This window comes from Sander vitreus, chromosome 9 (genome assembly GCF_031162955.1).
Source record: "Sander vitreus isolate 19-12246 chromosome 9, sanVit1, whole genome shotgun sequence".
In the NCBI taxonomy this organism is placed as follows: domain Eukaryota; kingdom Metazoa; phylum Chordata; class Actinopteri; order Perciformes; family Percidae; genus Sander; species Sander vitreus.
This window is the reverse complement of record NC_135863.1, coordinates 32866829-32880480: the sequence shown is the minus strand read 5'-3', so window position 1 is coordinate 32880480 and position 13652 is coordinate 32866829. Positions and strand designations below refer to the sequence as shown.

The 13652-nt window shown below is 40.5% G+C and overlaps 1 protein-coding gene across 2 annotated transcripts in view; it reads right to left on the bottom strand.

Annotated features, from left to right (window-relative positions):
• Positions 1-13652, bottom strand: part of slc9a7 (solute carrier family 9 member 7) — a 31723-nt gene that overhangs the window by 1340 nt on the left and 16731 nt on the right. The window contains exons 10-16 of one of the 2 annotated variants that reach the window (XM_078259822.1): positions 13536-13649; positions 13144-13255; positions 12883-13036; positions 8973-9023; positions 5606-5669; positions 4743-4825; positions 2944-3049 (exon numbers count right to left, since the gene is read on the bottom strand). In XM_078259822.1, coding sequence (XP_078115948.1) covers positions 2944-3049; positions 4743-4825; positions 5606-5669; positions 8973-9023; positions 12883-13036; positions 13144-13255; positions 13536-13649 — 684 coding nt within the window. The remainder of the gene's footprint in view (positions 1-2943; positions 3050-4742; positions 4826-5605; positions 5670-8972; positions 9024-12882; positions 13037-13143; positions 13256-13535; positions 13650-13652) is intronic. The other variant, XM_078259823.1, reaches the window with a different exon arrangement.

Below are 13652 nucleotides of genomic sequence, written 5' to 3'. Positions count from 1 at the left end.
TGAAAACGCATTCACAATGGAACATGAGGGAAGGGATGGAAAACATGGGGGAGTCAGACAGACAGACAGACAGACAGACAGACAGACACACACACACACACACAGAGTGTGGTGTAAGCAGGTGGACAGACTGACATCAACAGTGCAAAGGCTCATAAGGGACACTGTGGATTTACAGAAGGGAAGAAATAAGACATTCACTTAGTGGCCTGTACTGCAACAACTGTATTTAAGTGAATCTGAAACAAAAAACAAAAACCATAGGAAACCACAGGCTGCACAATAACATGCAAACCAACCCTACAGTGAACTAGTATATGTGCTGCCAGTTGTGAAATGGACTTGAATTGTTAGAAAAATGAGACACCCAATTTAAAAGCACAAATTGCATGCAGGGTATTGAAGTACTGAATAGCTCTAAAATTGTAGCATGAGGTTCTCCCAGCTCTAATTGACTGGCTGACAATCAATAGTCTGCCCATGTCCCTGGGGGGGAACAGGCTGATTCAACGTCAGGTCAACAGGGATGAATCAAATGAAAGGACCGGAAAAAAAAAGAAAGAAAGAAATTACATAATCCCTTCTCTCCAACAATTATCCAGAAGGGGAAATGGGGGGGGGGGGGGGGGGGGGGGTGTTAGTTTTCAAAGCTTTCAAGCCTGAAAAGTATATTCTACAACCACATTTTAAATGTTATACAATTTGGGGTTAATGGAAACCAAAGTTATCCTGTTTGTGAAACATTTAATTCCCTCCCCATTTCATTATATCCATGACCGAAGAGGAAACCATGCAAGGAGCTTTATTTAATCCTGCCTCTCCCCACTTGGCAACACAGAGCCCTGGACGGTCCTGATTATATGAACAACCACCTAACTTCATGGCGCGCCTGGCAGGCGGCTGGCAACCCAACAGCAACAAACCAGGAGAGGAAAACATTAATGGATCCAGAGCTTAGGACAGAACTACATTTAAATGACAGACAATCTACAGTAGGTCTACTTTGCAGTAAAGAAATGCAATTTAGATTTTATAACCCGACAGTGCAAGGCTTTTTGGGTTACTGTGAAAGGAGAGTATAGTTGCCAAAAGCCTCCAAGTCAACGTATTTCACAAAAATGAAAAGGGGAATTGGCCAGAGTATGGTCAGTGGGTGTTTCTGGTTTTAAAATATCAGAGCGTACTGTCTTTCAGAACAGTGATCATCATTGAGGTGGCACTGAAAAGGGCCTTTTGTAATGCAAAAAGGCTTCTCAACTGTCCATTTTTTCCTCTTGCTGAAGCGTTGTGCTTTGTGTGTTACTGGCAAGCACTGAGAATACTTTGACGCTATTACTGTTTTCCTGAGAGAAGAACCAGTATCAGTATTCACAGAGAGCCTTTGCAATTGATCAATGGTTTTGCTATACTATTTATTTGCTTCCGCATTGCAGAACAGTTTCCTCTGGCCTCTGTGATTACTGAGATATAATTTGCAGCTTTTGCATTTCTTAATTCTTTAGTAACACAATTTCTTAGACCTTTGTATACAGCCATGTCATTATTTGAGAAGCTTCTAATCACAGTTGGTAGAGCTAGATCCCCCTTTGTTTCAAAAGTTTTCAAATTGACTCATTTACCCAAGGTAAGGACGATTTCCTGTTTGAGTTCTTCTGTTTTTTTTTTAGTAACTTCCCAAAAATCCCTTACAGTATATTCATACGTTCATCACAACAATCATGTACATTCAGCTCACCTGGTAGAGCAGGCACCCATATCTAGAGGTTTACTTCTTGACGCAGCAGCCGCAGGTTCAACTCTGCCCTGCGGCCCTTTGCTGCATTTTATTCCCCCTTTCTCTCCTCTTTCATGTCTTCTTTCAAGTATTCGTTCTTGACTGACGGAGAACATTAAATCAATGTGTGATCTGGTAGAGTTGGTGTAGCACCTTTAGTAATTTGATTGAAGTCAAATTTAGTCATCAACATTTTGAGTGTTCTTCTTTTGCTTTTATCTAACCAGTCAATGATAAAATCACCAAAAATTAAAACTTCAGATTTATGGGAGATTATTTTAAGTAATTTCTCCAGATTATCATAAAATGTCCTGTCACAAGCAGATGGATTATATAAAACCATAATCCGAAAATGCACACAAGGCGATAGACAAACATTAAGACAAAGATATTCAATTTGCACATCGCAATCTAATGTAAATTCTGAGCATTTAAATTAATCTCAACTCCCCCTCCTTTACCAGTTTCCCTGCATCTGTACCCAGGAACATCAATTAAACTGGTTTGAATCCTACTATGAAGCCAAGTTCTGCAGTAAATGACTAATAATATAATGATAATATTTGGGGTGCCTATTGTTGTGGGCACATAAATAAAGAGTAATGTCAGCAGTAACTGATCTATTTAATTGTAATGGTATTTTCAGAAACAAAGTGTTAATGTTGCTTTCCCAGGTTAGCTCCCACTATAATCAATATACTGTTTTTTTATTTTTATTTATTTTGGGGCATTTTAGGCCTTTATTTCTATAGGACAGCTGAAGACATGAAAGGGGAGAGAGAGGGGGAATGACATGCAGCAAAAGGGCCACAGGTTTTTATTTTTATGGTAATTTGTTACAGTGTTCACATCAATGTATAAATAGTAATGTCAGCAGTAACTGATCTATCTAATTGTAATGGTATTTTCAGAAACAAAGTGTTAATGTTGCGTTCTCAGGTTAGCCTATCAATACCTGTGCAGGTGGTACGGTCCAATAGGTGAGGCTGAGTTAAAAGAGCTTCAGGAGAAGGGAAGATGGAAAGGACTTGGCGGCTTGCTTGTGAGGTTGCCATTTTGTTTGTTTCTACAATGTGAACCTGCATTTTTCACAGATCACTGGTCATGTAGGAGTGTCACTGTGCATTTGCTGTGTGCATACTGTTATTTTAGTGCATGTGGACACTCACCTCATACGCCTGGGGGCTGGTCAGACAGCTCGCCAGTGGCCCACAGTAGGCGGGCAGAGTGGAGGTGAGAGGCGGGCCGCTGTGTGTCAGAATGGGCTTCAGGTAACTGGGCAGTTATTAAGGGACAATGACCCAAAGAGCTCAACGAGACTGCAAAGGCTGGTTTAAGTGTGAGTATAGTTAATATAGTTAATATCCCATAGCTGTACCACTTCCAATATGACATCCCTGATAAATGATGTACAAGCTTTAAACTAATGCTTTATTAAAAGGTTAATAAATCATGTATGCTTTAAAGATCAGTTATCAGCAGACCCAAACAGAATCTGCAGATCTTTTTATTTTTACAGTTTTCAGCAGTGATCCACAATAAAAATCCGAGGAATTTAGCGGATCGATTTTCTACTTGGGGTGGAGATGTGTAACATTCTCAGTTGTATTTCAATTTTTTTTAATTCATTTAAGATACTGCAGATAATCTACGAAAAATCTGCAGAAAATTCTGCAGAATTCTGCATCTGCAGATTCCGTTTGGCCCTGGTTATAAGCCATTAATAAGAACTTGGGTTGCTAGATTGGTTTTTATTGTTTGATTGTGTGTATTTTAGTGTGTGAATTGTCATAGTATGTGTGTCTTCTTTTAAAAACTCTGTAAAATGTCTTTGACTGTTGCAAAAAGCACTATATAAATAAAATGCAGTATTGTAATTATTAATTATTATATTATATTATTTGGTGTAAAAACTGTTCTAAAACAACCTAGCAACCCAAATATTGCTCTTATTTGAAAGGCTTATAACTGATCTATTAAGCATTAGTAAATCAATTATTAACCATTACTAAATCCATTAGTTACAGCTTATAGAGCCTTTATATAAAAAGTGGTACCAAAATAACTGATAAAACACAGTTTGCAGAAGCTAATTCCAGCTTAGTCTAGTAGTCGACTTTGAATAAAACAGACCGCGCAATCAGTCATTTCCCTTCAGAAGTTCTCCTCCTGCAGTAACGAACCATAAAAATAGTTGCAGAATGTCTTCCAGCAGGATATATTTGGAGTTTAAATATGTATGGGATTCTGTGAGCAGCTAAAGGGTAAAGTCATTGTGTGATGCTTTGCAGCAGTGCAGCAGAGAGTGCTCTTGTTTGTAATTAGTCAGGCTGTAATGCATTGTGGGAAACCCAACGCCCTGTTCAACTACTGGTCGAATCACGGGAGCCTGTTTTGGGCAGAGAGGCTGTCTGCTCGCTGTCAGAACATGCATGTTTGAACAAAAATCTACTGTCATCACTAAAGTCCCCGCACCAAAGCCCTGTGTCATGTATGTTTACCTCAGCCTCTGCAGTGCTGGGACTAGAGAGATCCACTCTGGTTGCCTCAGCTGCGTCTAGCACATGTCACCAGGGAGAAACTGTCCGCTGTTTAACACAGCTGCTCCGCTCAAAAGCAGGTACACAATCAGCCACCTGGGAAGGCAGTTGTTCCGGAGAGAGGGAAGGAGGGAGGAGAGCACATCCTCTCTCCTTCTAAACAAATTTACTCGAGTCTGTTTTTGCAGCCAGTCTGAGCAGGGACAACAAATTTGATGGATTCATGTATGTTACTGTGATCCCATAATCCAGGATGATCCAATAAAGACACCGGTTGTGATTGTGACTTTGATGGGTTGTACAGTGTACAAAGGGAAAATAGGCCCTGGACAATCATCCCATGCACCAGTTCAAACAATGAATTACCTTTAAAGCAAATGATACATATATTTTCTTTGGTTCTGTACAGCAGGGCACAGTAAGGATACTTGTGATCAAAGGTGTACCACAGTCTGAAGAGCCACGCACTCTCCTGTTTGGTTTTACTTTGTCCTTCAGCCTGGGGGCCATCCTGGAGAAAGACATGAAAAAATCAACATGTTTTCATATTCAAGATTTCTTGTTGCAATTAAGCTGTAATGATTGCGGTAATTCTTATTCAGTAAATTTGGTTCCTTTGGTTGAGTTTCATTCAGCACAATTATTTAAACATTTTATAATCGCTCTCAGACAATGAGTCATTTTGTATCTGACAAATGGTCCATGTCTTCGGACTTGCTGACTGTGCTCCGCGTCGACATAATATTGCAGAAGTAAAACCGCTTCAGCGACAGGAGCAGCGCTGACCTAGTCTATATCCACGACGTTCCACTTCCGGGATAGCGCCGTTGCCGCCGGAAATTCTGCCGGATGTCCCTCATTTCGGCCGGATGTCAGTTACCTTCCGCTTTCTTTGTGTTGGCGTTCTAACCTCTGGTGGATTTGTGAGGACTATGGTTAACTGCTCCTCAGATCTCTGCAGGGTAAATCCAGACAGCTAGCTAGACTATCTGTCCAATCTGAGTTTTCTGTTGCACGACTAAAACTACTTTTGAACGTACACATGTTCCACCAAAACAAGTTCCTTCCCGAGGCTATTTTACAGCGGCACTGTGGCTCTGCTCGGTGGCTAGCCACGCCCATGAAGATTGTGATTGGTTTAAAGAAATGCCAATAAACCAGAGTATGTTTTTCGGAATGCTATGTGGACTAGCCAGACCCACCTCGGCAGCACTATGGAGGAAGGTTGGGCAAAGCAAGACTAGCGTTGAACTAAAGCGAATAATAAAGGAGCTCTGAATGAGATCCTCACCCCCTGTAAGACCTGGAAGCTGTCTCCACATGGCCCCGCGTCTTGATCCGGGTCCACACCAACACTGGAACACAGGAACAAAGTAGAAAGAATTTTTTTTTTTTTTTTTTAAACACAACTATATAAAACAATTATTAAAAATGGAATTTATCTCTTAAGTAACTAAATTACTACACTCTTACAAATGTGGCTAACATTTGGTTAAATGCCAATCAGCACTCGTTTCCAGCCCTCTGTAATTTCCCTTCTTGTGAGCTTTGCTGTTTTTGACATGATTTTGTAGACTGTTCACTTTGAAACAGAAATAATCCTCTATCTTTTTATGGCTACTGCACCTGCAGAATGCAGATTTGTTCTCTTTGTGGCTCCGATATGTGTCAGAAGAGTCTTTAAAAGCCCACACATCAAAGTGCTAACTGCTAGACCTTATGATGGCTGAAAAATGCTGTAAATTAGCATTTAACCCAAGACAAACAGAACAAAAACTGTGAGAAGCTGAAGGATATTTAACAGTTTGCATAATTCAGTGTATCGCAGATGAGGGAGAGATTTGGAATAGCAAATAACTTTTTGGCTTGTGATGCAGCACAAAAAACCATAACCTTGTGTAAGACAAGCTACATTTTCACCAATAGGGGAAATCAGTTATGTATGACTGTTCCATCAAAAACATGTTCCATTTTCATATTTTTCCCTCAAACTAAACCAGAATTAACTACACACTAAAAATCCCTGGGTCAAAATGGACCCATTTTGGTTCAATGTAACATTGACGCAATACCAGAATCAGAATCAGCTTTATTGGCCAGGTTTGCATAGACAAACAAGGAATTTGACTCTGGCTAATCTTTGCTCTCAAGTACAACACTCACTTAACATATAAAGTAAATAACAGTAAGAAATATAAAGACTGTAGAAAACGTAATAAATGCACAAAAACAAACAAAGTACTAGAGAGCGAAGAGCCGCGGCGCCATCTTGGCTGGGTTCATTTTTACCCGGTAGGCCACCCATGGGTAAAAAACCATTGGGTCACCAGTAAAACCAATCAGTGCATTGTGTGTTGTTATTGTTTTGTATCACTGTACTGACAACCCACTGTGTTGGGTTTAATTGGTGCTATAAAGTTAACCAAGTATAAAGTAGTGTGTCTACTGTCTATTCATTCTATTACTATTTAACGGAATAGTTTGACATTCTGGAAAACTGCATATTCACTTTCTTGGTTAGATGAGAAGGTTTATTCCACTCAGGGGCGATTCTAGGATCAGACATTTAAGGGGGCTCAGCCCCGAATGAGAATGTGACACGGATACAGTGCCTTGCAAAAGTGTTACCCCCCATTAAATCAGTAATTTCATTAGTCGATAATCTCTGAGCTAGCAACTGAACAACAATGTCATTGACACTATGATGGAACTAAACCTGACACTTTATAAGTCATAGTAATAATGACATGTCATGAATTTGACACAATGTTGTAACATTCAGCAATTTTAGTTGCTAATCTGCACCATGAAATGACCAACTTCTTCTCTGGGGACTACCAACGTTAAACTTCACAACTGTCTCCTGCTCTCCGTCTGACAGATCAGATAGAGACTCAGCCAAAGGCGGGAGTCTGGCACAACTGCCTCCGATTGGCCAACACTACATTTCTGTTAACCCTTACCTTGACGGGGTTACAGGTGCGTAGCATCAGCGAAACCCCCCCTCCTCAAGCCCTTTGAACCTGTAATTGTTTGTCAAGACAAGTTCGCAAACTCTAACTTGAAGCACTAAAATTAAAAGATTAAATTTAAAGAAAACTTGAGCCCCCTCAAAAAGGGTCTAAAATCGCCAATGATTCCACTCTAATGTCTCTAAATATGAAGCTACAGCCAGCAGGCAGTTAGCTTAGCGCAAATACTGGGAGCAGTGGGGTAAACAGACAGACAACAGTGATTGTCCACAACGTAGACATCTTTAAAACCGCGACCTGTATGTTCTGTGGTTTAGATATGAGGATCCAAAATGCTTCTGTGGGTCGTATTTCCTGCCACCGCTAGGGCCGCTAATTTATGATTGCATATGGGTAGTTTTAGAGGGTAGGAATAAACTGCCTCTATATTGTATGGATTATAAGACTTGTTGGAGGGTAAACAGCTAGCCTGGCTCATGCCTTTTCTTGGCCAGGTGCAATCACTTACTAGCTGTTTCCATTCTGTGTGCTAAGCTAAAGTTAACCAGCTGCTGACGGTTAGCTTTATCAATTCCTTTAAAGTTACTGCAGCACATATTTTCAGTCGTCAAAGCTGGACATAATTCCCCCCCCCCTGGTTTCTCTTACCAACAGAGAAGGATTAAACTCAACACAAGCAGATTTTAAAGGGGCACTTTTAATTCACATAAGCTCTGAGTGGAGCAGTCAAGTCTAATCCTTGTGGACAGAGGCCAAGGCAGAGACGTGTAGCCTTTCATTGTGCTACATCTGAAACTACAACTGACACTGTACAGTAGGAAGTGTAACTCATGTGCATAGTTATCTTTAGTCTTTTCCATGACAACCATGCAGAGGCAATATCTCTTCTGAGAGAATGAGGAACAGCCCTTTCTTCTGCTTTTCACCTAAGCAGCTTGAGAAGGAGCAGGGTATGGGTATCCGACTTGCCTTTTAGGACTTTCTCCTCTCACAACTACACACACTACACAGAACAGAAGTGAGAAGCACTCCTCTGATAAGAAACTGTGTAGACCCGTCACACGCACACACCTTTAATCCTAAATAACATTCCCCCCTCTCCTTTACCCCTTCAACTATTCCTCACAAGCAGTTTAATGTAATAATCCTCTAGGGAACACATGCAATCCTGAGCAGAGTCAACATGGAGGAACCATTGTGGCACAGCTCTGAGTTTCTGTTCTACCTTCCTCTTTTGCACACACTTTTCAGATCAGTTCACACAGGTTTGTCAAGCCGTTTCTGGGGAACACTGCGTGTCATTTGTTTTTTGCACTGCTGTGTGAAAAACTGGTGGAATGTCCACACAAATGCAACAAAGAGCAAACTCAGGTTTTGACATCACCCAGAGAATAGGCAGCACCTCCACCAAAGCTGGACTGGTGTGTGATGCAGTAATGTTTCTGCTCAGTGGATTTCAAACCTGCTTTCCTAGAAGATTTGTATCTATTTTATTTTATTCTGTCAATAACCATCCGATGTAGTCTCTGAATTTTTTTTTCTTAAGAGTCTCAACTTTTCCCAGGTTCCCCTTCACCAAAAAACAGAAGTGAACAGTGAAAAGAAAGAGTCCCATCTGAAGCAAGCACACACTTTCCCAACACCAGTTACTGCCAAAAAAAATGTATACACATTCAGATACAGCACCTGAAGTACTGCCACTTTCCATGCTGGCGTCGCTCTTCCTGCAATGCAACGCTGTTGATCATAAACATATAAACTCAGTATCGAGCACATTACAGTCAAGGTATTAGGTGCCCTGTTTAGCTTCTTCTATGCAAGGAATTTGAATATTAGACGACTCAAATGAGGAACTGGAACGGTCACAGTGTAACACAAATCTCTGAACTCTCATATTTGAGTTTAACATTAGATACAGATGGGGATTATATGTTATTTCTCAGAATCAAAGATGTTTTAATGCGTGAAAATAAAGTTAGATAGTGTTTTAGACATACATGTGAGTGTAAGCAGATAACAGTGACCACATAGTAATTGGCAACAGTCTCTGCCAAATATGATCCTCTGTTCTGGGGACATGCACTAATCCTTGGACTTGGCACAGAGGCTCAGCAGATGTTCAGGCCACATCACAAAATCTAAAATAAAAAAAAGGCACTGGAAGCCAAGTCTTTTTTTCTTTTTCTCCAAATAGTCATTGTGTAAAAAAATAAAGAATCTAAATAAACTTTTATTTATTTTATTATAGAGTATTACTATTGTCTGCTTTATACTTCCGTTCCCTAACCCTAACCCCATTTCAGAGGAAAATATTATACTTTTTACTCCTAAACATTTAGGCTATTTGTTAACCTTTGTTTTTTTTCACCTAACCTATTATTCAGGTTAATAATGCAAATACTAATCAACAAATACATTAAGATGTATTATTATAGGTTAAGATAAGGGGAGAAATTTACAAGCTAACAGTATATAAAGTCATTCAAATGACCCCCCTCCTTTACCCGTTGCAACATTAGTTGCAAGTGATGAACACATTATTGCATCAATAATTATAATTCAGTGATATAATATAATTTTTTTCTAAAGCTGAAATGGGCATCTGCATAATTCGTACTTTACTTTTGGTACATTAAGTATATTATGTAAACTAAAATTCAAATGCAGGACTTTTAAATGAAACAAAGTATTTCTAAAGATCTGAGTACACACCACTGACACTCAGCACATGTTACTATGGATACTATAAGTGTACCTAACACTTTCTGCATTAGAGTTGACAGTTTGGTGCTGCTCACAAACCATCCATCAAAACCCAATAACAGAAACCAGCTGCATCTCCTCTCACACCAGATGCACTAGTCCTCCCTCACATCACGCCTCATCACAGCTTCTTTGTTTTGACTCATCAGCCAGAGCATTGTGTCACAAAAACTGTAATTGACACCTTGCAAATGTAATCTACAGTATTAAACACAGGGGATTTTTGTTTCATATTTTTAAATGCCCTATGTAATGTGATGTCCGACTACTCCTCTGGGCTTCGAAAGTGTCCACCCTAAAGAGTAAAAAATGTATGCACATACACAGAGGGTGATCCCATGATTGCAGAACACGGCTGATACCCGCCTGCCATGCAACACATGTCCCGGTTACCATGGTGACGAGTTCATGGGGGAGATTTTGGCAGCACTCTAAACCTCCACCTAACACAATTGTTCCTGCTTTTTCCAAGAAGGCATTACTCATATTAAACAGAGCCTGTTCGCTCAGGCCGCCACTGTTGCTGTCACACACATCACTAGCCTATAATCCGTTTTATCATGACAAATGGAAGCTCCCAGTGCATCATGGTCAGACAAAAATAAGTGAAGCTGGGCTCAAAACAGACAGATATAGCCATGCAAGCAAAGCGCTAAAGCACCAGTCTTACCCGTGATAACATCTCAAGCAGCTTGTGGTGTGGCAGCTATTTCGACTGCAGATTCAGCATCACCTCTGGCTATGGAATGATCTTGTTTCTAAGAGTTAGTGCTATATCTGAGCGGGAAGAACCTATAGTGCTTCCTATAGTAGAAAATGCCAATATTTCTTAAAAGATGCAACAAAAGCCCCTGTGACTTAAAAGCTCTGGATGAAAAAACAGGGAGATGAAAAGTAAGCAGCAGTGGAGAACTCTAGCCCCATCTCCTGGACAATACCACCAGGCAGCACAAGATTCATTTAATAATGTCAACAAAAACAAAAAATTAAATTAAATAAATAGTATAATAAGTATATTATATTAGTATAATAGTATAATAAACCAGTATGGGATAAATGCAGATACTGCACTTTGGATAATCATGTTCATCTACAGACAAAACATGCTCTACCAACTTGTTTTGTCTATGTTAACTAGTTTGTCTATAAAAATGTGATTATTTACAGTCCATACTGTAGAATAATGTTCTTACTAATTGCAGATAAATATAATAAGAATGTAAAAGGAGACCAAGTGTGTGTTGGTGTACTCTGTGCTTATTGCACAGAGTAGTGTGCTGTCATGGAGAAGGTGGTTCCCCAAACAAAGGAAACGCTGACGCACAGGTGGTTTTCGCTTAAGCGGTAAATATAAGATAGTTAGGGTCACAGTGGCCTCGAGCAAAGTACATTGAGTAATAATAACAAATGAGGACGAGACATAATACAGTTGTCCCCACCCTTGCGGGTGTTGTGTGAAGATAGCAGTGCCGGTGAGGAAGAAGAAGAGGAGGCCCAAGAAAGAAAGTATAAGAGATGAGGGAAAGAATAGATCGGGGCTCACGAGGTCTGACAGTCTAGAGATACATGGACCGGCTCCGGATTTTTGTCTGTTGCTAGGGAAACTTATGGCGTTTTTCCATTACATGGTACCTGCTCGACTCGACTCTACTCGTCTTTTTTGGTTTTCCATTATGATAAAAGTCCCTGGTACCTGCTAACAGGTACTTCTTTTAGTACCACCTCCGTCGAGGTTCCAAGCGAGCTGAGGTGATACCAAAAGGTGACGTGAAAACCTGCAGACTACTGATTGGTCAGAGAGAATTGTCACTAATCATTGCTAGCGACAGACGGGGGTGTCCTGAACAAAGCCGCCATTTTTAAATAGTTTAGCCAGCGGCGTTTTTTTTTCTAAGGCACGAGGCGGTACTAAATCTGCAATGGGGGGACACCGCGGCTGAGTCGAGTCGAGCCGAGTAGAGTCGAGTCAAGCAGGTACCATGTAATGGAAAAACGTTAGTCTCTGTGTGCCTTGTGATCCCACAGATATGTGTATTGAAACTCTGATGCTTGACTGATTAAACGAATGTATTTGACTTTATCTTATCGTCTTATTTGGCTCTTGCTTAGGATCAATGTAATACCAATTTACCGAATGCCCGGGGATATATACTGTAAGTCTTTCATTGTCAGACACATTGTCCCAAATGAGGGGACACAGAGGAGGAAACCCCCAGCAGTACCCAAGTAAATGTACGCTATTTCTGTCTTTCTTCTATTATTTTTTACATTGAAATCAACATAATACAGTAATTCACAATGTAATACACTCAAATATGTGATTCCAAGGTAACCTACCCAAAATAAATAGCATTATTCCATCAAAAGTTGAGATGTTGATTACTGCTACTCTGCTAACGCTAAGCTATTCAACGTTAGCTTAAGCAGGAGATTCTTACTGTTTTTTCCTTATGATTGGATTTAGTCAGACACTACCTCATTTTGTTACGTGGAATACCGTGATATCATTTCATCAAATTATATTTAGACAACAGCTAGGGAAATATTAATGAGTAAATTTAGTTTTAGGTTTAGCTTTAGCTAAGGCTAGCTGTGGTGGTTATGTCGGGGAGCGTGCCTATGTTCCCACAGCCCTATATCCCACAGGGCCTAATTTTAAGCGAAAAACAAATTCTTAGAAATGTGGGAACATAGGGCTGACCCTGTTATTCAATAGCTAATGTTAGCTAGCTAGTTTACCAAGCCAGAGTGCAGTACTGCAGTTGGGTTTGGTTTCTAGCTCTGTTTTAAATGTAGGTGCTGTTTCTTCTACGGCACAAAATTGTTCTGTCACCTGATGTGTAGCCAGGACAGCATGGGTGTCGTCCCACCGCCAAACACCCAGACAGTGAAGAAGACAATGAGCAGCGTGGTGGTGAACATCATCTGACGGGCATAGGTTGCCGTGTCCCGGATGGCCAAAGCGAAAGCCATCGCTCCACGCAGACCTGCAGAGGATCACATCCAAAAATCACATTAGAGCTACAATGATAAGTCGAATAATCAATCAATTATTTGATCAATTACATGATGACAGGGAGCAAAATCCCCATACCTGCAAACATCATCATATGCTGGAAGTTTCCTTTGATCTTGTGCCTTCTGCCGAGGTTGAGAAGGAAGGACAGCGGGTAAATGTTGAAAGCTCTTCCAATGAATATGGCAAGCTGACAGGCAGGTTAAGAAGTCTTTGACTGAACAATTAAATGCTGGACAGATTCAGGGAGCGGGGTGTCCTCACTACAGTGAAACATTAGCGTGAACTTCATAGTGAAGCAGGAAAATATGTCTTAGAATGAGTACAAAACTCAGGCCTGCCTACAGGGACATCCCAGTAGTCTCCAAGTTATCAACTATGACCCAATTCTGCAGGTGTGGAATTCTACAAGGGGTATAGTCCTTAATGGAAACAGAAAAATGCATGCTTGTTGTGCCCCAAAAGGATACAAAAGCTCCTATGATGAAAATAGGGCTGAAAATGTGATTCTGGAAGGTGAACAGAGCCAACCCCATGTAGGAGAAAATGAAGTTCTCAGCCAGGAAGTGAAGGACCTCGAAGAGCTG